This window comes from Ambystoma mexicanum, chromosome 6p (assembly GCF_040938575.1).
Source record: "Ambystoma mexicanum isolate Mex_15411 chromosome 6p, UKY_AmexF1_1, whole genome shotgun sequence".
NCBI lineage: Eukaryota > Metazoa > Chordata > Amphibia > Caudata > Ambystomatidae > Ambystoma > Ambystoma mexicanum.
In genome coordinates this window covers 1,434,281,259-1,434,302,561 of record NC_090935.1, presented here as the reverse complement: position 1 = coordinate 1,434,302,561, position 21,303 = coordinate 1,434,281,259, and the positions used below count along the sequence as shown (strand labels likewise).

The 21,303-nt window shown below is 42.6% G+C and overlaps 1 protein-coding gene across 3 annotated transcripts in view; it reads right to left on the bottom strand.

Moving 5' to 3' along the window:
- Window positions 1-13,782: 13,782 nt before the first annotated feature.
- Window positions 13,783-21,303, bottom strand: part of PRKG2 (protein kinase cGMP-dependent 2) — a 710,215-nt gene continuing 702,694 nt past the window's right edge. For all 3 annotated transcript variants that reach the window (XM_069626564.1, XM_069626566.1, XM_069626565.1), the window contains exon 18: window positions 13,783-14,174. In XM_069626564.1, the coding sequence (XP_069482665.1) occupies window positions 14,079-14,174 (96 nt within the window). In that variant the 3' untranslated portion in view covers window positions 13,783-14,078. The remainder of the gene's footprint in view (window positions 14,175-21,303) is intronic.

Sequence of the window (21,303 nt, the reverse complement as noted above, 5' to 3'; positions counted from 1 at the left end):
TGGAGGGTTGTAGCAAAAGAGAATTTCTCTTGTAGGAATGAAATGCCAACAAAAGCGGACAAAAGTTCGTCTAATGGAGCCATGAGGATAAATGGTTAAGAAGGGTGCAATCATTTTAGCAGCTTTATAATGTCATTTTAAGTGCTTTAGCAAAGCATAAGTGTGCATAGGTTTAATTATGGATTCCCAATCGTGTCTGTACATAGTTTTTTTTTACATTGTCTGGATTTGTTATTAAATCCCTAAGAGAAAGACCTAAATCTGAAAGTATGGACAAGCATCCTTCTAAGAAAAGGTCTAAATGACTTAAATGGCTGGCACGTTTATTTGTCATAATATCCTTAATATCTGTATAAAGACAAGAACTGATTCCAGAGGACAAGATTTTGTAATAAAGAGACAAATGTGTCCATAAGACTCTGGATTGAAAAAAATTAAGGCCAAGGTCATATTGCATAATAGCGACCGGAGTGCCATTACGAACACGAAATATACGTCTCCAAAGGTTGGCCTCAATCTGAGGGAGTAGATCAAGAACCCAGATGGGCAATATTTCTATGCCATATAGAAGTTTGGGAATTTATTTCCACTCATAAAATATTACGACTGGGATCATAGAATATCTCCCAAATTTACAGTCAACACGTAATAAGCTGGATGCCTATATCTGCTCCACGAGAAATCAGCCAATCTTTTAATACCAACTTGGATTCCTGAGCATAAATCTGGAATCCTAAATATTTAAAGTTTGTCACTCGGTCCAGGACTTCGTTGTCAACGTGCCAGCAGAATGTTTTGATGAGTTTTTTGGGTTTGGTTATGCAAGGCATAACTTTGGTCTTGATCGAATTTACTTAAAGACCGTAGGCTACTGCAAACTCAACAAAAACTTTAAAATAATTCTGCAATCCAAGTGGAGTGGTATCAAAAAGGAGGTAATCATCTACATAGGCTAACCAGCTAACTTTAAGATTGCCACACTCCGATGCTAGTTTTCATTTCTTGGGATAATGTGCCAGCATCGTCGAATTGAATTTTTATGGATGTGTTATTGTGAAGAGCTATTAATAGACGAAGAATTCCCCATCTGTGCAATTCCGTCCAGAGTATATTTCGATCAACTGCATCGAAAGAGGCAGAAAGATCTATCGGTGCCAGAAAAAAGGACTCTTTTTCCTTACTCCATACTTGGGATGAGAGAGTTTTCAGGACCAAACCATTTAATGCTGTATTATGATTTTTCCTAAAACCTGTTTGCTACTCCGAGATCAATCCAGCTGCAGATTGCCAGGCTTTGAGATGTTTGAGCAATATTGCTGAAAAGATTTTTCTGTCAGCATCTAAAATGGCTATTGGGCGATAATTAACGGGATCGGAAGGTGCATTGTAGATATAGAGGAATGGAATCAGGGTAGACTGAAAATGCAAATAAAGGATATGATTCAAGAAGGTTGATTTTTTCAAAACATTTTACCTCAATGGGGATACAGACTTTATCCTTTTGAAATGTGTTGGCATCTATTTATTTTCTTTTATTGGAGTATGGTTCTGATTACAAAATAAAACATGGTGACAGGAAATACTCTAGTTTCTTTCTGGACTGACATTAAAGTGGGTCTCTATAAACTCATTCAATCTCACAGTTAGGATCAATTGAATATTGATATTGTATTACATTGATGCTGAGAGGTTTGGTTACTTGCTTTTCCAATTCCAGTCCTGCTTCTGATGCTTCAAAAAAAGCAAAAAACAAGAATCTTAATTAGACTATTTTACGTTTTCCTATTTTCATGGCTTGGACTTTCTTCAATAAAAAAACTCTTCATTTTAAATGGTGAATTGAACTCCAATTTATTTTTCTCAAAATGTCTCTCAGACTCCAGCACATCACCTCTATGAGCAATTATTTTAGCTGGCGTATGACTGCTTTTTATAGGGCTGGTCCTCCTTTCTAATGGCAGAGACAAGCATTTACAGACACCACTTTAATTTGATATTTAATATGTATAATCTCCCTCCACAAGATAGCTCAAATTCGTAGCCTGGCAGCTTTAATGTGAATATCTAGCTGGGGCACTTTTATTTCACAGGACGTGCTTTCGTGCACACATTTCTGCTCCAAAAAACACTAACATTCATTCTTAGGTAGAGGTATTAAAGGATAGGATTTGCCATGGCTGGAGTTGAAGTTGTTAGAAGATGCAGAACAGTCTAAATTCAAGACTAAGGGGATTCTCCAACTCCTTCATAAACATATTCCATGTTCATTATCCTGTTTGTAGTTACGTAAAATGTATAATGAAAAGAAAAATGTAGAACAATCTTATAAGACTCGCTTGTAATATTTGCAAGCAAGCCTCAAACCTCTAAGCTTAGGAAATAGACTTTCTTGTATGATCCATAATTCATCACAAATCTCTTTTATAATCAGCACAGCTGGTATGAAATTCATATACTACAGTCAAATCTTAGTCTCAAGCAATTTATTTTTTCTTCCATTCGATGAGTCAAATTATTAAAGTTTAAATGCTCAAAAATAGACTAGACACAATTATGTATCAAATTTTTATAATCAACGTACACACGTGACAATGAACGTAAATAGGAGATATTACGCAAAAATATTCAACAATGTTTGTTGGAGTTCAAATTAAGGCATACAAGGCAAATAAATAAATAAATACAGTTACATTTTGTTGAACACAAGGAACAATTGTAAGGGTGCCATCATATCACACCAGTGGGCATTAGATTTCCAAAGAACTCATTGGTAAACATTTTTTAGAGGTACTATATTTGAACAGATTTCTGGGCTGGAAAATATAAAAGAAAATGGCTGGCTATTCTGAAAAAGCTATGATTATTTTTTGTGTTTTGTAACTAGGGAAAGCCATGATGCAGATGTAAACATTTATTTGCAAATTTAAGTTATAAAATAAATGGAAACATATAGGCGGTTATGTATATTTGTATGTGTACAGGTTTGCTGTATTACTCTAAATGATTGTTTCAGGCTGCTTTAATACACTTTGGGGGAGGAGATATGGAAGGGCAGAGGTCAAATAGGTGACAAGGGGGAGGAAGAATAAAGCCAGAATTTGGAAGAGAAAGGAAGTGGTGATAGGCGAAATGGGTCTGACAGCGAGCGAAAGCTCAGATAGCTCAGATAGGAAATTTAGTAGGAAGACGACTAGGGCAGAGAGGCTCCAAAACGACGGTGTCCGCAGACACTGCGTCTTTGTTCTCTAGCTCCTGGATGGATATATTTACATGCAGGGGGTGCGCTGACCTAAAGGGAGTGGGAGGCAACTAGAGCAGGAGGAATTGCCAGTACCACACTCTTTCAATTCCCTGGGCAGTGGAAGCTACTGAGAGGGCACTCTGCCAGCCCTTATACCTGAGATCAAGAGGGGCCGGAAGATGGTTGAAATTGTGTGTCTTGATTATCAGCTGGATGTACTGTGGTATGTTTTTATTCATTGTTGCTATGACTAAAAGGTTGTAAATGAACAACATCTGCATTTTAACTAAGAAATGTACCAGAACACCTACACAAATATAAAAATAGCACATGGACGAGCTGCTAACATATATGGGCAAACTAGAGCTTTTCCAAGTCACCTGCCATTTTTATATTGATGCGTATAATTGGAAGATTTTGCTGGATTTTTCAGTTTTGAAATAATTACCACTGGTTGTGCATATTTTTTTTAATTAAAACCAGAAAATGAAAATATAACCCTTACATCAGCAATTTCATCTGTGCCCCCGGTTCTTTTTTTCCTTACAACCACTTTATTTAAGAGGAAAACTATATAGGAGAGCATTTAAACCTTCCGTTTTAATGCATCTCCTTTGCATACCTGTTTATTAAATATTATTTACACACGCACATGAGGTATTTGTAAAGTTACCACTGAGAATTATTAATTGCATAATTGCATTGACATTCAGCACGAAAATATACAATACAAGAATTGTGTTTTCCTTTGTAAAAATAGAAACTGTTTATCTAAAGAAAACACACAAATGTGTGTGTTGATTGTATTGGCAGCGTCCTGCCTGCTCACACTCTTACTAGCTAGGTATGTATGTTGTATTTATTTTCTCCATGCATGTCACTATAAATGGCGTTTTGGTATTATTCAATATTATGTTGCTGATTGTTAGGTAAATAAATAAAGAACATTTGAATGAAACATTTTCACACCAAATCTCACAAACACCTGGTTCTCTGTTACGGTCAGATAGTAACCTGTTTTAATACAAATTTAAAAATAAATAGAAATTCCATGAGATGTCTTATGTTGAAGGATTATTCTAATTCTTAGGCAAAAGCAAACATCTCTTTCAATCACTTAAATGGCTATCAATCATGGGCGTAATTTTAGGGGGGGCGCGGGGGTGTTTGTCCCCCCCAACTTTCATGGCACACCATTTTGTCCCCATTCATTTGGCTGGGGCACCTTTTCTTCAGATGTCATGTTCCCCCCAACATTTTCAGCAGAGTTACTCCACTGCTAGCAATATACCATAGTGTGACGCTTCAGCGGTGCACTGCGCATGGCGTTTCACATCACACCACATCACATCACAGGTGACACATCATAAGAAATAACACCATCACTGACATCACAAATGCACACACTACTGCAGACTGCAGTGCCACTAGTAATGTCCCCCAAAGGGCATGGTCTGCCGCTATGCTCCTCAGGCACTGTGGCCGGGATGTGGTGCCAGCAAGGCATGGCGGGCGACCATGCAATGAAGGCACTGTGCATGGGGCATGGCCAAAGGCACACTAAAACTTGCGGAAGTTCTCAAAGACCAGTATGTGGACTCAACCACCGGAGAGTTGACAGAAAAGAATGAGGGTGGGGCTGGGGAAGTGGTTCAATAGAGTAATTTATAGTTTGCCGAGCAGTGATTGTGGTGATTGGAGAGCAGAGACAAGATTGTGGAACTTCCTTTAAGGCTGCTAAGAGGACCAACCCGAGCTATACTCTGTCTTCAGTGAGCATTTATTTAAATGACAAACAAAATTACACATCCTGCATCCTCTTTCTGGATCCCTGAAAGTGGGTCATTTCTTCCATTTAAATGGCAAAAAATATCACACTCCGCATCTTCTCTCTGGATCCCTGAAAGTGGGTAATTTCTTGCATTTAAATGGCAAACAAAATTACACTCTGAAACCTCTTTCTGGATCCCTGAAAATGGGTAATTTATTCCATTTAAATGGCAAAAAATATCACACTCCGCATCCTCTCTCTGGATCCCTGAAAGTGGGTAATTTCTTCCATTTAAATGGCAAACAAAATTACATTCTGCATCCTCTTTATGGATCCCTGAAAGTGGGTAATTTATTCCATTTAAATGGCAATAAATATCACACTCCGCATCCACTCTCTGGATCCCTGAAAGTGGGTAATTTCTTCCATTTAAATGGCAAAAAATATCACACTCTGCATCCTCTTTCTGGATCCCTGAAAAAGGGTCATTTCTTCCATTTAAATGGCAAAAAATATCACACTCTGCATCCTCTTTCTGGATCCCTGAAAAAGGGTCATTTCTTCCATTTAAATGGCAAACAAAATTACATTCTGAATCCTCTTTCTGGATCCCTGAAAATGGGTAATTTCTTCCTTTTACGTGGAGCTGCAAGGAAAGAATTTGGGAGCTAGACATGACAAAAGCATTTCATTGCTATCTTCACATAGGTGCCTACTGCCGTGTTGGCAAATCTTACCACTTCAAGTGAGAGCATTGAGGCTCACATTTCCTGTTATGGGTATGTGTAAAGTGTTACTGGCTACAAATTCAGGACTGTCTCGCTGAATATGAAATGGGGATTTGTGGCGCAATTGGCAGCACTGTAGTCGCACGCAGATGCTCTGGAGAAGCGGCCAGATGCAGGTAATGGGTGGATAACAGTGACACGGAAGTGACCTCATCTTACATAAGAGAACAACAGAAAAAGCGTATTGAAACTTCCATGAAGGAAGGCGATTGAATCACACGATTGGCTCACTACAACATTACCGGGCTATTCGAGTAAGAAACTGGGCTACCTTTCTTCTCATATGTTCAAGAACTTAAGGTAAAAAAAAGAATCCGGCCACATTTTGTTGGGAAAGTGTCTTAAGAGATATGTGTGCGACTAAGTGTGTGCGCGATGTATGGTACCAAACACCAACATCTGATTCTATGGCATGGCTCGGAGGCTCCCTTTTATGCACTCTTTTGTCTTATTTCTCAATAGCATTAAGAAAACAAGCAACGTTAAGTATATCTCTTCCTCTTACCAAGTCAGGATGGCCAGTGGATTGGGTATTACCCAAATTGACCTTTCACAAGTGACCTTTTGTCCTGATTGACATAATTTTAGTGGTCCTAATTGACCTTCTGCACAATTGACCTTTATATTGTTTTAGTTATTTTATATATGTATTGGGTTTGTTTTGGATTCTAAATAATATAAGGGGATTGAGTGGGGGGATGCTGGGGTTTTGGATTGGGTGGGGTGTTGCAGAGGGTTTCCACCCGCATATATGTCCTAATTGACCTTTTAAATTAGGTCAATTCTCCCGAGGTCAATTGTGAAAAGGTCAATTAGTATACATCCGTGGATTTTTGTTTGCTTGCCGTTTTACACTGTTTTTTTAGGGATATCATTGTGTGGGGGCATCGGTGGACCTTTTCCACTACTGCGGGTGTTCGCAGCGTGGCCATTTTGTTTCTGGAGCGAGAAGATAAACACTCATAGCTGCTTGCAGAGCTGCATTAGTGTTTCCATAAGCCTATAGGGAGCGGCTAATTCCCCTCATTGTGGCATATGTCTTTTTAAGGGCTCCAGTTTGTATGTATGGTGGAGCAAGGTACTCGGGGCCAGTTGGCTGAACAGGCCACTGATTGAGAGCAGGCCGGGGAAGTAGCAGACCCAGAGCCTCCAGCATGGCAGAGGAGAATTGTGTCCTTTATAAACAGTTCTTTATTTCAAGCTGTAGATAATGCTTTTTTTCCAAGGATTTCAGTACTGTTCCCTTCTTTTCAGGAGTCAGTCACACAAGTGTTGATCCATCAAAATCCAAGCAGTCCCAAGATTGTAGCCTGGGGAGAAAGGCTCCTGCCAAGAGGAAACATGCTGCTCAGAGTTCGGATCCCTTTGGCGATTGGGGCCTCAGCTCGGGTACCCCAGGGCCTTGACGTCACTGACACCATCGTTGGCAGAGTTGCTTCAGGCACTCATGAGGCCACCTGACCAGGAGGATGAAAAAGGCTACGAGAGCCAAGTTGATAGTGGCCGTGGGCCTGTCAGTTGACAGTTTGGATGCTGAGCCCATATTTATGGACATCGATCCACGCGGAACCCTAGATCAGGGAGACAGATCTATTTTCAGCACAGCAGAAGTTTCCTCTGGTCTTCCGGATGTGCTGATGTAGCAAAGGGGATGGCAGAATGACCCAGGTCTTCTTTACTGAGGAAAAGGGCAGAAACCTCCTCAAAGGACCATAAGATTTCCAACTTGTTCTCTGCCTACGGGTGTGCCATTAACAAGGGGGTGGATACAGTGTGGCAAACATGCCAGGACAAGGCTCTCAATATATGTGGGTCTCTGGTTTAAATCCTAGGGCAAGCAGAAGAGGAGAAGGCTACGGAGGGATACCTTAGACGCAGAGGAAGGCCAGCAACTGTGCACAGCTGGCACTATGCTACCTGGGAGATGCCAATGCTGTCAAAATCCAGTAAAGATTCCAAAGGGTCTTGCTTAAGCTCACCCTAAAATTGTGGAGCTTAGCTGAATCAAAAGCATACAGATACTCTACTCTTTTTCGACAAGTTCTTCAAAGATTTGGGCAAATGTGTGGACACCCTTACTTCCCTGCAAAAGGCTCAAGAATCCTTGCAGACATGTTTTCTCCGATCTGTCTCTTCCGCAGCCAGTCGTAGCAGGGGCTGTATGTCTGCCCGAGGTTCCCATGGTGCAGGCTTCACTGGTCAAACACAACAGATTTCCCCAAACTCACCCCACAGCAATCCAGACAACTCTTCTTCGCCCAGAGGGCCTGAGGAGGGCAGCCAAGTGTCGTCGAAGACACCACTGGAAGAGCAACATTCAACAAGGGGCGTTCCACTTTTTTCAATGGTTCCAGAGGGTCCAATGGGTTGAGAATGTGGTTCTTTTTAACAAAATGCCTGTGTATTTCCCAAGACCGCTGTGTCCTCAAGACAATTCAGGGTTTCAGAGTGGAGTCTGCAGAAACCATGAATCAGCAGGAACCCTGGAGGGTCACCTTCACTTTGAAGAAACAATACCAGTTCATTTCTCAGGAGGTCACGGAACTCTCCCTAGAGAGAGCTGCAAAGTGAACCTTCAGACACCCCAAGCATTTGTATTAAGGGTGTACTGAGCTTTGTCTTCCAATGAGTATTCAGCCGAAGTTTGGCTGCAATCTAGCTATTTGGCTTCTCTGGAAAACTCACTCAAAGCCAATGTCCACTTTCTATGATCACCTATCTCCTCTCTTTTTGAGAGATGATAGCCAGTCACAGAGAGTGCAACTGTCAGGGGAAGGCTGCTGCAGCCAATAGGCTATTTGTTTATTGGCTGCTGTCAGGCACACCAGTGGGGGAGGCATTTGCAGCAGCCAATAAGTAAATAGCAAATACATTCTGCATACAAGTGATCGAGGCACTTACATTACGCCACCTTCACTTGTGTACAGAATGTATTTTGCTCACGTTGGGCCTCCAAGGATTTCCTTTGGATTTGTTCTGCGAGAAAAATACATTTAGTAAGCAGCACAGCAGTGAAGGTGATGTTTACATAACATGCCTCAACTACAGGCATGCCATTTAAATACCAGTTTTGCTACTGTACAGCATGTATTTCCATAACGTGCCGCAAGCAGCATATTAAAATTGAATGGACGGCTGAAGTCAATGTGCTTCTAGCAGTATACAATATACTGTTGGAGGCACGTTATTGAACTGGTGCAGCATTTTCCTACGGATACATAGGCATTTTCTTATCAGTTTAATAACTAAACCAATCAGAACATATTGATATATCCGTAGGAACATGCTGCACCATTGCCATAGCATGCCTCCAGCAGTGTATTAAACTTGTATATATGATGGACGCAACATGCTTCTAGCAGCATATAATATACTGCTACGTTATGGAAATGAATGAGCCATTTCCATAAAACATTCTTATGCAGCAATGGATGCAGGAACCACACTTTGCCCCATAGTGAACTATTCGGCTGTCTATTCGGCTTCGGCCGAATACTTGGACCAACTAATCGCTATTCGACGAATAGTGATTTCACTATTCAGTACACTCCTAGTTTGTATAAGCTACATTCTTGATCGGGCTAAGTACAAGGGTTTTCAGTCAGCAATCGATTTGCGGAATTGGACAGACTTGTGGTTTATTATCACATCAAGATAGGGGACAGTTGCCTTGTTGAAAGACATAATGAGGCCATTATATTGGCTCATCCATTTGACTTTAAGGATGCTTAGTTCGGTCATAATCATCACCCCACACAGATGCTCTCTGCAGTTTACCTGGGAAGGGATTCTCCTCTGCTGCCTGGAGCTTTACAAAGTGGCTTTGCTCAGGGCACGAGGTGTCAGACTGTTGATTGGCTTGGAAGATATTTTGGTCTGGCCCTTGCTCCGTTTACTGTCAATCCTTTGCACTCTCTCTGGACTGAAAGAAATTATTGTTTGTTCCATTCCAGTCAATGGAATTTCTAGGGTTCATGATAAAGTGCAGGACGTGAGATGAGTTTGTCAGTGGTTTCCCTCCATCATTTAGCTAGGATCATCAGTATACTATCCTCTTCCGTTCCAGTCGTGTTCCCAGGGCGATTGCATTACTATGCTCTTCAGAGACTGAAGATATGGGCCCTCTGTGGAGTCGCAGGTTATTCAGGTTGGGTGTAGCTTTCCGCAGGCGAAAAAGTGTTTCTTTGGTGGGTGACTCATTTAGAGATATGGGATGGAAGAACAAACTTTCTTTATCCTCCCAGTCCTCATCAATTAGAATCAGACTCAAGTCAGCAGGTTTAGGGTGTTTGGTGTAAACCCAAGAGTCACCCTGGTGCATAAACAATTTATAGCTTCATGCAGGTTCTTTTGTGATCAAATGCTTTGCAAGTTGATTTGCCCATTGCGTAATACACCTGCTGCTAGCCATCCACACATCAGAGAGGTACATCAACAATTAGGGTAGGGACCGCTCTTGTTCCCTTGCAAACCTGGCCAGGAATATTTGAGCATTTTCATTTGGTTCTACATCAAGATGCAGGCGTAGTACCTCCCAGGTTGGCCGAACCTAGTACCTGACTAATGTTTTCATCATTTGAACCACGCCCGTGCATGGAGGCTTCATCGCTCACAGTTGCGTGTACTCTGGGATCTTTGGGTTTCCTTCCTGGTGGACTTTTTGTGTCTCACCTGAACACTTATACCAAGGTTTTACAATTGGAGACTGGATCCTTGTGCCCTAGTAACTGATGCGTTGTTCATGGAGTAGGGTAAGAGAACACCATTATGCCCTCCCACTGTTCTCAATGGCCACTCACCCACTCCTTCAAGCTCACCTGCCTGGCACAACTCTGGTTCCGCTGACCCCGTTTTGGCCGGTCCAACCATGGTAGACACTGACAGTGCAGAGGAGTGTGGGGGCTCTGGGTGTGGTTTCGCTGGTGTGTATGAATGAACTAGTATCCCATTCAGTAACTCAGGTGGAGTAACTCAGGTGGTGAACATTTTGGCTCGTGTGGCCACTAGTTTGTCTTACTGTACGGTCAATGCATACAGGTCAGTGATTTCGTCCATGCATGTTCTCATCAATGGTATTTCTACAAAGGAACAGCCATTTGTGTGTAGGCGAATACACAAAAGTATGAAGACCAGGTGTTCCTCCTGTGGCCTGGTGGGCCTGATGGGCTTTGTCCCGGGTGGGGGAGACTACTTCTCTTTTTGAGGCTCACTGTGCTAGGGGGGATCATGACATCTAAGCATTTTGGGCTGGACCCAGGCCTGCAGACATTCTGATGTCAGCTGATCGGACTATGCAACTACATTTAATTTGTTTTATTGCACACCTTTAGTGTGAGCTTCTAGAACTATTAGGAGGATTTGAACGTGCACAACTGGAAGCCTCCATGCCATGTCACAGAATGTCACTTTTTCCTGGTTTATGATGGATAATCGGGTTTCTTTTAATGGTACTGAGGTGAGCATTATCCTGATTTCTGATCCTGATCTGTTGATTATGTCTTCCAGAATCTGAGTGCTTTCAGGCAGGCCAGCCATCTATTGAGGATGATCCAGTTAGGGTTGGGTGAAATTGTTGAATTCCATTCTGCCAGCCGCGGAAGTGAAATCTGTAAGATTTTGATCCGTTTAGCTGAAATCTGACGTTCAGCCACCCGTGCATATCGAAAAGAGTGACGTCTTGCGCACCGAAATGAGCCACACAAATTTTCTTGTGCCGATGCGTGAACCTAGCACAAATCAAAAAGAGCATCACAAAGTTTTCCATGCTGCTGCACCAACCTAACACGAATCGAAAAGAGCGGCACAACGTTTCTAGTGCTGCTGCGCAAACCTAGCACAAATCGAACAAAAAGCTGCACAAAATTTCTTCTGACTGCACAAAATTTCTTGTGACACTGCCAAACCTACCACAAATCAAACAAAAAGCTGCACAATGTTTCTTGTGCCGCTGTGTGAACCTAGCACAGTTTGAAAAAACTGTGTGAAGTTTCTCGAGCCGAAACATAAATCTAAACCTAGTACGGATCTAAAATATGCCTGTGCAAAGTTTCTCGTGTTGCTGCATGAAACTTGCACTAGCACAGAACTAGTATGGATAGTGGAAAACCATGTGAAGTTTCTCGTGCCGCTGCTCAAAACTACCATGGATCAAAAAAGACCCACATGAAGTTTCTCGTACTGCTGCACAAAATTAGTACAGATCAAAAAAATGCCTGCACAAAGTTTCTCGTATCGCGACACAAAACTAGCAGAGATTGAAAAAAGACCAGCACAAAATTTCTCGAGTTGCTGCACGAGCCTATCCCAAATCGAAAAACCACACAAAGTTTCTAGTGGCACTGCATCAAACTAGCATGGTTAAAAAATTACCTACAAAAGGTTTTGTGTGTCGCTGCACAAAACTAGCATGGATAAAAAAAAGACTTGTGCAGAGTTTCTTGACGTGCTACACAAAACTATCATGGGAATGAAACCCCAAGCTCCACACAAAACCACACAAAACCAGGCAGATAACCGTAATGTGTTTTTGCCGAATGGGCCGGAAGCGGGTTCTAGTGCGGATTGTGCACTTTTTGCTTTGCAAGAGAAAATTTCACTCACCCCTAGGTCCATGGGGTTCCTGGTGGCTTTGATAGCTTTGAATGGCGGTCACTTGAAGGTACTTTGGGTTGAGAATTTGGCTCACAGTCATGAAATGAGGACATGTTGTGGGGCAAAAGAAATTAATGAAGGAGTAACTGGTTCCTGATTGGAGGGCTCAAGTGGGACTCTGAGACTTGTTGCATTTCATGTTACATTCTGTGTTATTTTTCTTTTCATGTTTTCGTATGTTGTTCAGAAATTAAATAAAAGAGCGCACAGTATGCCATGAACAGAATCTTAACTTTCCATCATAAACTGGAAATAACTGACATTAAGCAAATGCATAATTAAAAGAATAAGAATGCAGTTCCTGGTAGGCACAGCCGGAGACCTTATTTACAAGTGAACGTGGAATCCAGGGACACAGTTTGACTGGGCTAATTGTTTTTGTATATTTGCAGATTTCTTCCGAGCCTAGTATGAGTTCTACTACAAAGAATAGCATGGTCCCCGGCGTCATGGGTGGGAATTGCAAAAGGATGGAGCAAAAGGGAAGTTGGGTGGCCTTCTACCAAGTAGAACATTTAGCTGAAATACAGCTGTGCCTAATTGGAAAAATAATTGTCTGGTTCATCAAGTCAATTGCAATGCCTGAAATCAATCGTTCCTGCTTTTACTGCTGCCTATTTCCTCCATTTTGTGTGAGGCTTCACTGTACTTCCGTTTCCTCCTTCCTTGTAAACTAAATGTTCCGCGCGTCTGTGTGTGTGTCGAAGCTGAATGCTGTGTGTTTGTGTTGAAGCTGAATGCTATGGCAATCCACTTATGTCTGAGGGCCGCAAACGTCACCAACTGATTCTGAGCATCACAGACAGTCACCCAACTCAACAAGCGAGCCATAATCAGTGCAAGTAGCAGGGCTGCAACAGTCCTTCCAAAGCAGGTTCTATCCAGGCTGAGATTCCAAATACCTTTGCAATTCAGACCCTTGTTACAATTGACACCCCTTTGACCTCAGAAGAGTAAAACACAGAAGTGGCTGTCACAGTTCCCCCGCAGTGCAAAGGGTCTTCTTCCTTGCTCCAAACTATTCAAAACAGAAGTCAGTACAAGCCCTGCCCTCCCATCACATGTGCTCATCCGGCATAGCATCCTGGGCCCTCGTTACAGGATGTTGGCATCGGCACAAGTGCAGTTTTACACAGTCTCAGCGCTGGTGCAAAAATACTTTGGAAAAATATATGTTTGCACTAGTGAACATTTTGCCCCAGAGCCAATACAGCGTACATTGAGCTCACGCCAGTGCACTTTCTTTGTATTAAGGACCCTGTTGTCTTATGCCACTACTTCCTCCGTGGTCTCAAATGTCACATCTAATAAACTTTGTCTAAAAATGCGGCCTTGAGAATCTCTGTTCTCACACAACGTTCGGGATGGCCCTTGATGCAACAGGCAGCCCTTTAGCCACTACGGTGAAGGGGTGACCCCACTATTTGGTCTAATGGCTGCATATTTGTCTGCGTGGCAGGAGTGGTAGGAGCCCCTCAACACATTTTGGAGGAGACTCTCTCATTTTCTGTTACGCCACTGGGGATGTCACTTGCAGTAGGACCTTGCTGTGACACTCCAGCCTGGCACTGTCTTGTGCTGGTTGCCCTGCATAGACGGTTCACGGGCATGCCGTGCTGACAGCCACTCAGAAGTCTCTGTCCCAGCCTGACAATTCATCTGGCGGCGTTCCATCCTCGGCGGGATAGTTGTCAAAATGGCTGTGGTCTGTGGGTCCTTTGAGCTACAGCAAAGAGAGAAGAGAAATATTAAAAAAAGATGGCAATATTAATCTTAAAATTCTCACTTTGAAATGTCCCACGTGGCAGCATTGGCATAATTATAGTTCATGGATTGAATAGAACATACATCACATATACTGAAAACAATGTCAACTGGTCATTTTTCTAGACTGTAGAAAGATTTATCATTTAGCTTTAAAATATGATATGTCTTCTTACAGTCTGTAACTTCTACTTTTTTATTGTATATATAGTAATGTAATCGTGTTTTGTCCCGCGCTAGCATGGATGCAATAGCCATTGTTGAGCAGAGGGAGAGAAGGAAAGAGAGGAAGGTGGTGAACAGAGATGAATGAACTCCCCATCCTAATATGCACTGAAAAAATATGCACTGAAACCATATCCAGAGGACTTAATTTGCTAAATCTGTATCAAAATGATTTATTTTAACTGATACAATAGTTATACATGACAATGAATCAAGGACAAATCAACACTAAGAACAAAAATTAGGTTGCAGGTAAAATCTCATCTAAAACAATGTAGATAGCATTGATCATTTCTACACAACACAATTCATTCATTCGTTCGGCTCAGGAAGATAGCTCAGTGGCAACGTGCTCACATTGAAAGCAAGACGATACGGAACAGGACAGGTTCGATCCCCGGGTCTGCGCTTAGAAACCTCTGGGTAGTAAGTGCATTATAAATTACATATCATTCAACAACCATACGCATACAACAATGTGTTCACATACATTTTAGATGACATTAGAAAATTCATAAAACTTAAAATACGATTTTGTTTTTATATGTAATCATGATTTGGAGTCGATCTTAATGATGGTTAGAATTGATATGATTGCATCACCAACTAGTTTCCGTTTCCGGTGGTGAAGAGAGCTGACTGAACTCCCCATTCGGACATGTTGGGGAAGCGAGTTACCAGGGACTGGGCCGATCGGGTCACAACCCGATGCGCCTCCCAGAGGGTGGAAGAGGAGGGATCCCACCGGGTGGCGCCGCCACAGACAGGTGGCTAACAATTGCCCAAGGAAGTCCTTCATGAGTTGCTCCAGAAGACTCGGGGCCTGATTCTGAGCTTGTGATAAAAAGTGTGCGGAAATACGACATTCTCCCCTCCAGTTTCCAGCACCATCATTCTGAGGTGGGTGGAAATATTGGAGGGGAGATGCCGTGCTTCCAAGCAACAAAAGCTGCTAAAATGACAAGTTGTGGGGAAAACATGTGCCCCAGTGACATTGTGAGCATTTCGTAATAGACTGCCACTTTTCTAGTTTAAGAGAGTTTTCTTAAACTTTCATTAAAGTAGAAAAGTGGTGCCGCAAACTAACAAATGCAGTGGTTTAAAGGGAAAACGTGTGCAGTGGAGTTTAACGGCACCTCATAGGTAATGTATTTTTTACTCTTTTTTTGTCGTTCTCACCCAGTGCTGCTGAGAGGAGAATCCCCTCCATGTGGCTTCCCTGCATTCCTGATGGTTGCTAGGGCTGTTGTCCAGCCATAAATCAGGCACACGCAAAAGCAGAAGCTTTAAAATGTGCCTGCACCACTTTCTTTCTTCATTAGAATATGGTGTTTGTAAGGAAAGTGTTCCTCCTTCATGGATGAACACTTCTTACATTTGTCTGCACCTCTCAGTCTTTCAGAATGCCTCGCTCAGGGTAGTAATGGCGCCTAGAATGGAACAACCATCTTACGGCACTATAAGGAATACATGATGTGAACTTGCAGTGCTTGCAAATCCCGAGGTAGGAACACTCCAACTTACATGAAGTTGAATGAACAAAGAAGCGGTCCCAGACCTTGTGCACCTGTTCGGAAACAGCAGCACAGCATCTTGCAGCGGGAAGCGGCTGTGTAACCCCACAGCCTCAGCCACTCCCAGTGCTGCAAGTGAATTGTTGCATGCCAGGGACACTTTTCAAACCTCGCACACCCTCGTTAACCAGCATATAGACCCTCAGATAATTAAACAATACTAGACTTAGACGAAAAATAATGTCATGAATAAAATGATCAAACATCAGAGCACTAATCAATCACGAGACAGAATTCAAATAAACGTGAGGAATAGCCTATGTGGGGAATCCTAGAAAAACCCTCCTCAGTCCTCAGTGTGTAAAAAGGGGTTGGAAAAGAACAGTTGAGGAGAGCATCCTGGAGGAAGTAGATGCGTTATGTTAATGCTAATGTTAAAGGATATTTGTACCGCACACTATCACCACCGGAGTGGTCCCCTGGTGCTCTGGCGGATCAAATGGGGGGCAGGTAGGTTAGGATAGGTCTGTTAGTAGGACAAAGTTTGGAAAAGAGTAAGAGAGCTTTGAAGTGCTGTTGGAAGCTTCGGTTCGGTTAACACCGTTCGCCGAGCATATTGGTGTGTTATTCGATTCTGAGTCCATCATGTGCTGTTGTTTGGGGGTCTGTGTGGTGTGGTTGTTGCGATGTGGTGAAGTGTGTGCGGGTTGCTGTGGCTTTAAGAGGTGTGGTTGTGTTTGGTCAGAGTGTGCGAGGTGTGTGAGGAGTGGAAAGGTTTTTAGTAGTTTTTGGGGTTGGTTAGTATCCTTGTTGTTAAGAGAGATGCTTATTCCTATTGTGTCTCCTTTGTGATTTCGAGAAGGTTGTTTCCTTTTGGTGATTAAGTTTCAGCATGATAAGGCTATCGCATCTCTTTGTCCTTATGTTAAGTTAGTTACTTTCGTGTTTCCATCTTTCCATTTGGCTAGCCCTTTTATCTCAGTTTGTCTTTGCAGCAACCCAGGTCTGAAGGACTGTTATTGGCTCTTTGGCCTCTCCAACTCCCCAGCAGTCTTCCAAAGATTCATGAATCATATATTTTCAGACCTACTACTACACACAGAAGTAGTATACATCGATGACATATTGATCTTCTCCAGAAACCTCTCAGATCATATCCTCCATGTACGTGTGGCACTGAGAAGATTAAAGCAAAACCATCTTCTCGCCAAGCTAGAAAAGTGCGTCTTCCATCAACACCAAATTCCATATTTGGGATACATTCTATCAGCACAAGGGACACAAATGGACCCCAGCAAGGTACACACAGTTCTCAATTGACCCACCCCACAAACTGTAAAGGAGATTCAAAGTTCCTTGGGTTTTTCCCATTTTTACCACAGATTTATTCCTCATTTTTCACCCACCATTCCTCCCATCACAAAACTCCTTAAGAAGAACCACAAGTTTAACTGGAATGAGGAAACCCAGGAAGCCTTTTTAAAATTAAAACAGGCCTTTACTACAGCACCTATTCCAAGACAGCCCAATCAGAGACGTCCATTCATAGTAGAATCAGATGCCTCAAACAATACCATAGGAGCAGTACTAAAACAGACAGACAAGACAGGAAGAGAACACTTCTTGCCTATCTGTCCAAAACCCTAACCAGCTCAGAGATCAATTGCCCAGTCCTAGAAAAGGAACTTCTTGCCATAAAAAGGGCCCTCCAAGAATGGAGACATTCACTGATCGGGGCCCCGTTCCCCACAGAGATAAGAGCCGATCACCACAATTTCAATATACAGACTACACAAAATAGCAGACAGGCCAGGTGGGCTCATATTTTTCTGCTTTCCGTATCAAGTTCACTTTCATTACAGGCAACACCAACATTATGGCAGATGCCTTATCCAGAAAAAACAATCAGTCGGCAATGCTCCTTTCAAAAAGAAAGAATGTTCCCAGACTCCACTTTCATCTATTTAGTTAAAGATTATTTATCAACCATCAGATATGGACATCCACAATAGACCCCTCCATCACCGTTGATAAGGAAAGACTCAATATCACAGCAGAAGATGGATTATACTTCCAGGATACCCAATTGTACCTTCCTACATAGGAATTAGGAAAGGAGGCTCTCGGAATGAACCATGACTCCGTGATTACTGTACATCGAAGTGTAAAGGGAACCCTGTTGTTACTTTGGCGACACTTCTGGTGGCCTAAAAGCTCTCGAGATGTAAATGACTATGTAAACTCCTGTGCCGTGTGTAGCCAAACTAAAACATCCCGTCAGCACCCCTAGTTGCTAGTTCAACCTTCCCTCCCTACCAAACCATGGCAACACATTTCAACTGATTTCATTGTTGATCTTCCACCGTCCAATAACTACACCGTCTTTATGGTTACTGTTGATTTATTCACCAAGCTAGCTCATTTTGTTGCCATTCCCAAGATACCTACCGCAGCACAAATTACCACCATCTTCCTCCAATCAATCTTCTCAAAACATGGCCTTTCAGACACCATAATCTCAGACCGCGGCTCCCAGTACACATCTCGATATAGGGCCCTTGTCTGTAAAACTTTGGTTATCAAACGTGCTTTAAGTTTAGGGTTCCATCCCCAAACCAATGAACAAACCGAGAGACTCAATCAACCCTTGAACACTATTTGCGATGCTTTTTGTCAGCACTTCAAGACAATTGGTCAGAACTATTACCCCTCACAGAATTTGCCTATAATAATACACACCATTGTTCCATCAATACCTCTCCCTTTTGCTGCACCTATGGTTACCACCCTTCCAGCATACCTACAATAACACCCTATAGCTCCGAAAGCCCTACAGTAACTTCCTTGATGGATTCTATTAAGACAGGTCATTCAAAGGCCCTCAATGCCTTAACCCACTCCAGAGAACAACAAAAGAAACATGCAGATAAGAAAAGAACATTTGCACCACATCTTCAAGTGGGTGACAAGGTGTGGTTAGCTTGCAAATTCCTCCCTCGCCACCTGGTACCTTCCATACTATCTCCCATTTGTCTACCATTAGAACAGTAGCCTACTGATTGAAACTTCCCACATCCTTGTCCAGAATACATCCTGTGTTCCATGTTTCTCAATTAAAACCCTACATTCCAGATCGGTTTCAGAGGAAAACCTTTGCTTCACCACCTCCGATTGACAGTCCGGATCTGAATACGAAGTTGCCGGTATTTGTGATTCCCGTTATTTTCATGGCAGACTTCAGTATTTGATCGACAGGAATGGATATTCTGCATTAGATCGCAGTTGGGAACCTGCTTCACAGCTTCATGCCCCTGATTGCATCAGACAATTTCACAGATCGCGTCTTTGGAAGCTTGGACCAAACCCTTCACCAGAGGGGCATACTGTCATACATAGATATTGCCTATGGAAAAGGTGGAAAATACATCTTTAAGACCAGACAATCCCCTACCACCATGGCGGTTCCATAGTGTTGTTCTTACTAAACATGCTTGTAGGTCTAGTCTATTCCAAGATGGCCGCTTCAAACTCCTCCTATAAATCATACTCTCCAAACATCGGACAGCGCGTTACTTGAAACCTGATTCCTTGATGCCATTGGACCTATGAGTAAGTAAGTGCTCCTTTCTTACTTCTTAACTTCCCCTCGCCTATATCTCCCTGCTTTTTACCTCGTGTAGCATTCGACTCTGCCAAGCTAACTTAGCACTTCCTTTTCACTCGAATGCCTACTGATACAACATCGTAGCTACCTTCTTTCCATCCCCGTCTCCGCTCCAGGAGGATCATTTGACTGCCACTACGCAGTGTGTCCAATAAAAGAACACTGCAGATTACGGTGGCTTTGCTGTGTGATGCTGAAACACAGCTTATTACTTGGAACTCAGGCATAATCCATGTTTTCACTCCGTTCTTACTGGAAATTACGGAAACGTACAAAAAAGCCTTGACGCTGTGTGATAATTTAACACAGCGTCTCCCCAGGATTCTTCTTTCATAAATCCCGTCTTCATAGGTGCTTCCTTCTGCCTACTTGCTTTAGCGTTGTACTTACGGCTGTCTCTTTCAAGGCAGCCATATTTCTAATCATCACGAGCCCGCCACGCCTATGCTCTCGTGCATCAGTTGATCCCAAGACTTCCTGCTTTGCGCAACACGTGCACAACCCATCCATTCAAAGCTAAGGAGTTTGTGCCTCTGGTAAGTCCAAATACAGTATTCCTCTTTATGCCCTAATACCCCTTCTCTCACAACATCCGTAGAACTCATTTAGTGCTCATATTAATAGAGTGTCTTTTTCCCTTTATGTTCCTGGAGCCTGAATACAACAAAAGACTGCACAACTCTGCACCACGTATAAAGACAGGGAACATCACATCCGGACATCCAGTCTTAATGCGCATTTGGGTTTTCTTCCCGGGGGGGGGGGGGGGGGGGTTTCCCCAACTTTACCTTTGCCCCTGTCTCAACTCTTCAGGGTCACAGGTGGAGCTAGGAAGGCTCCCCATTATTCTCCCCTACTCACTTTCCTCATCTGCAGGTAAGGGTTCAGTGAACTTCTTAATCCTACAATGATTGTACTGTATTGCTGTAAGCACACACTGAGGAGCCAAAACACCATGACCCAATAGTTACAACGTTGAACATCATTATTCATAGTTCTGGTTGCACTTCATCTACCCATGACATTCATCAAACAAATGATTGACCTAAACCAAGATGGTCACCGAAGAACTCAGAGCACCTGTCTGTAGAGATCTCTAATGTAACACTTCCTCCACTGAGTCAGTATTCATCTGATAGCCTACGTTCTAATATTGATGGAACCTCCTTTTACGATAAATTAATTGCTCGTATTCACATGATCGTTACTCAACCTTGTTCTATTCAACTGAATTATCCTGGGTTCTGGTGACCAGAGATGGCGCTGAAGGCAAGTTATTATAAAAGGAAAAGTAGCTTGTAGTTACAGGGCAAGCTATAGAAAGGAGGTAGAAGCTCAAGCTATATACATCGACCCCAGTATCTCTCCCATCCTGTCTGTCCCAACGGACTCTCCTGGAATCTTGGTGTAGTGTAAGATTCCAGGATACTAGGTTACATTCTGACACTTGCATTTGTGCACTCAATACAATTCACATACTACATCAACCTATACATCCAACACAAAACAGACCTGGCATGATTGTAGGAAGTGAAAGTCTGAACTTCTTTAAGTCTTACAGTCTAACAGGGAGGGTCATTGTCATGTCCGGTTAAATATCTTGGAAACAAGTATCGAACTATGATAAGGGCAAAAAAGGAGGAAGCCACTAGGCGTGTGTGGGATGAGCTCAAGCAGGCGACAAA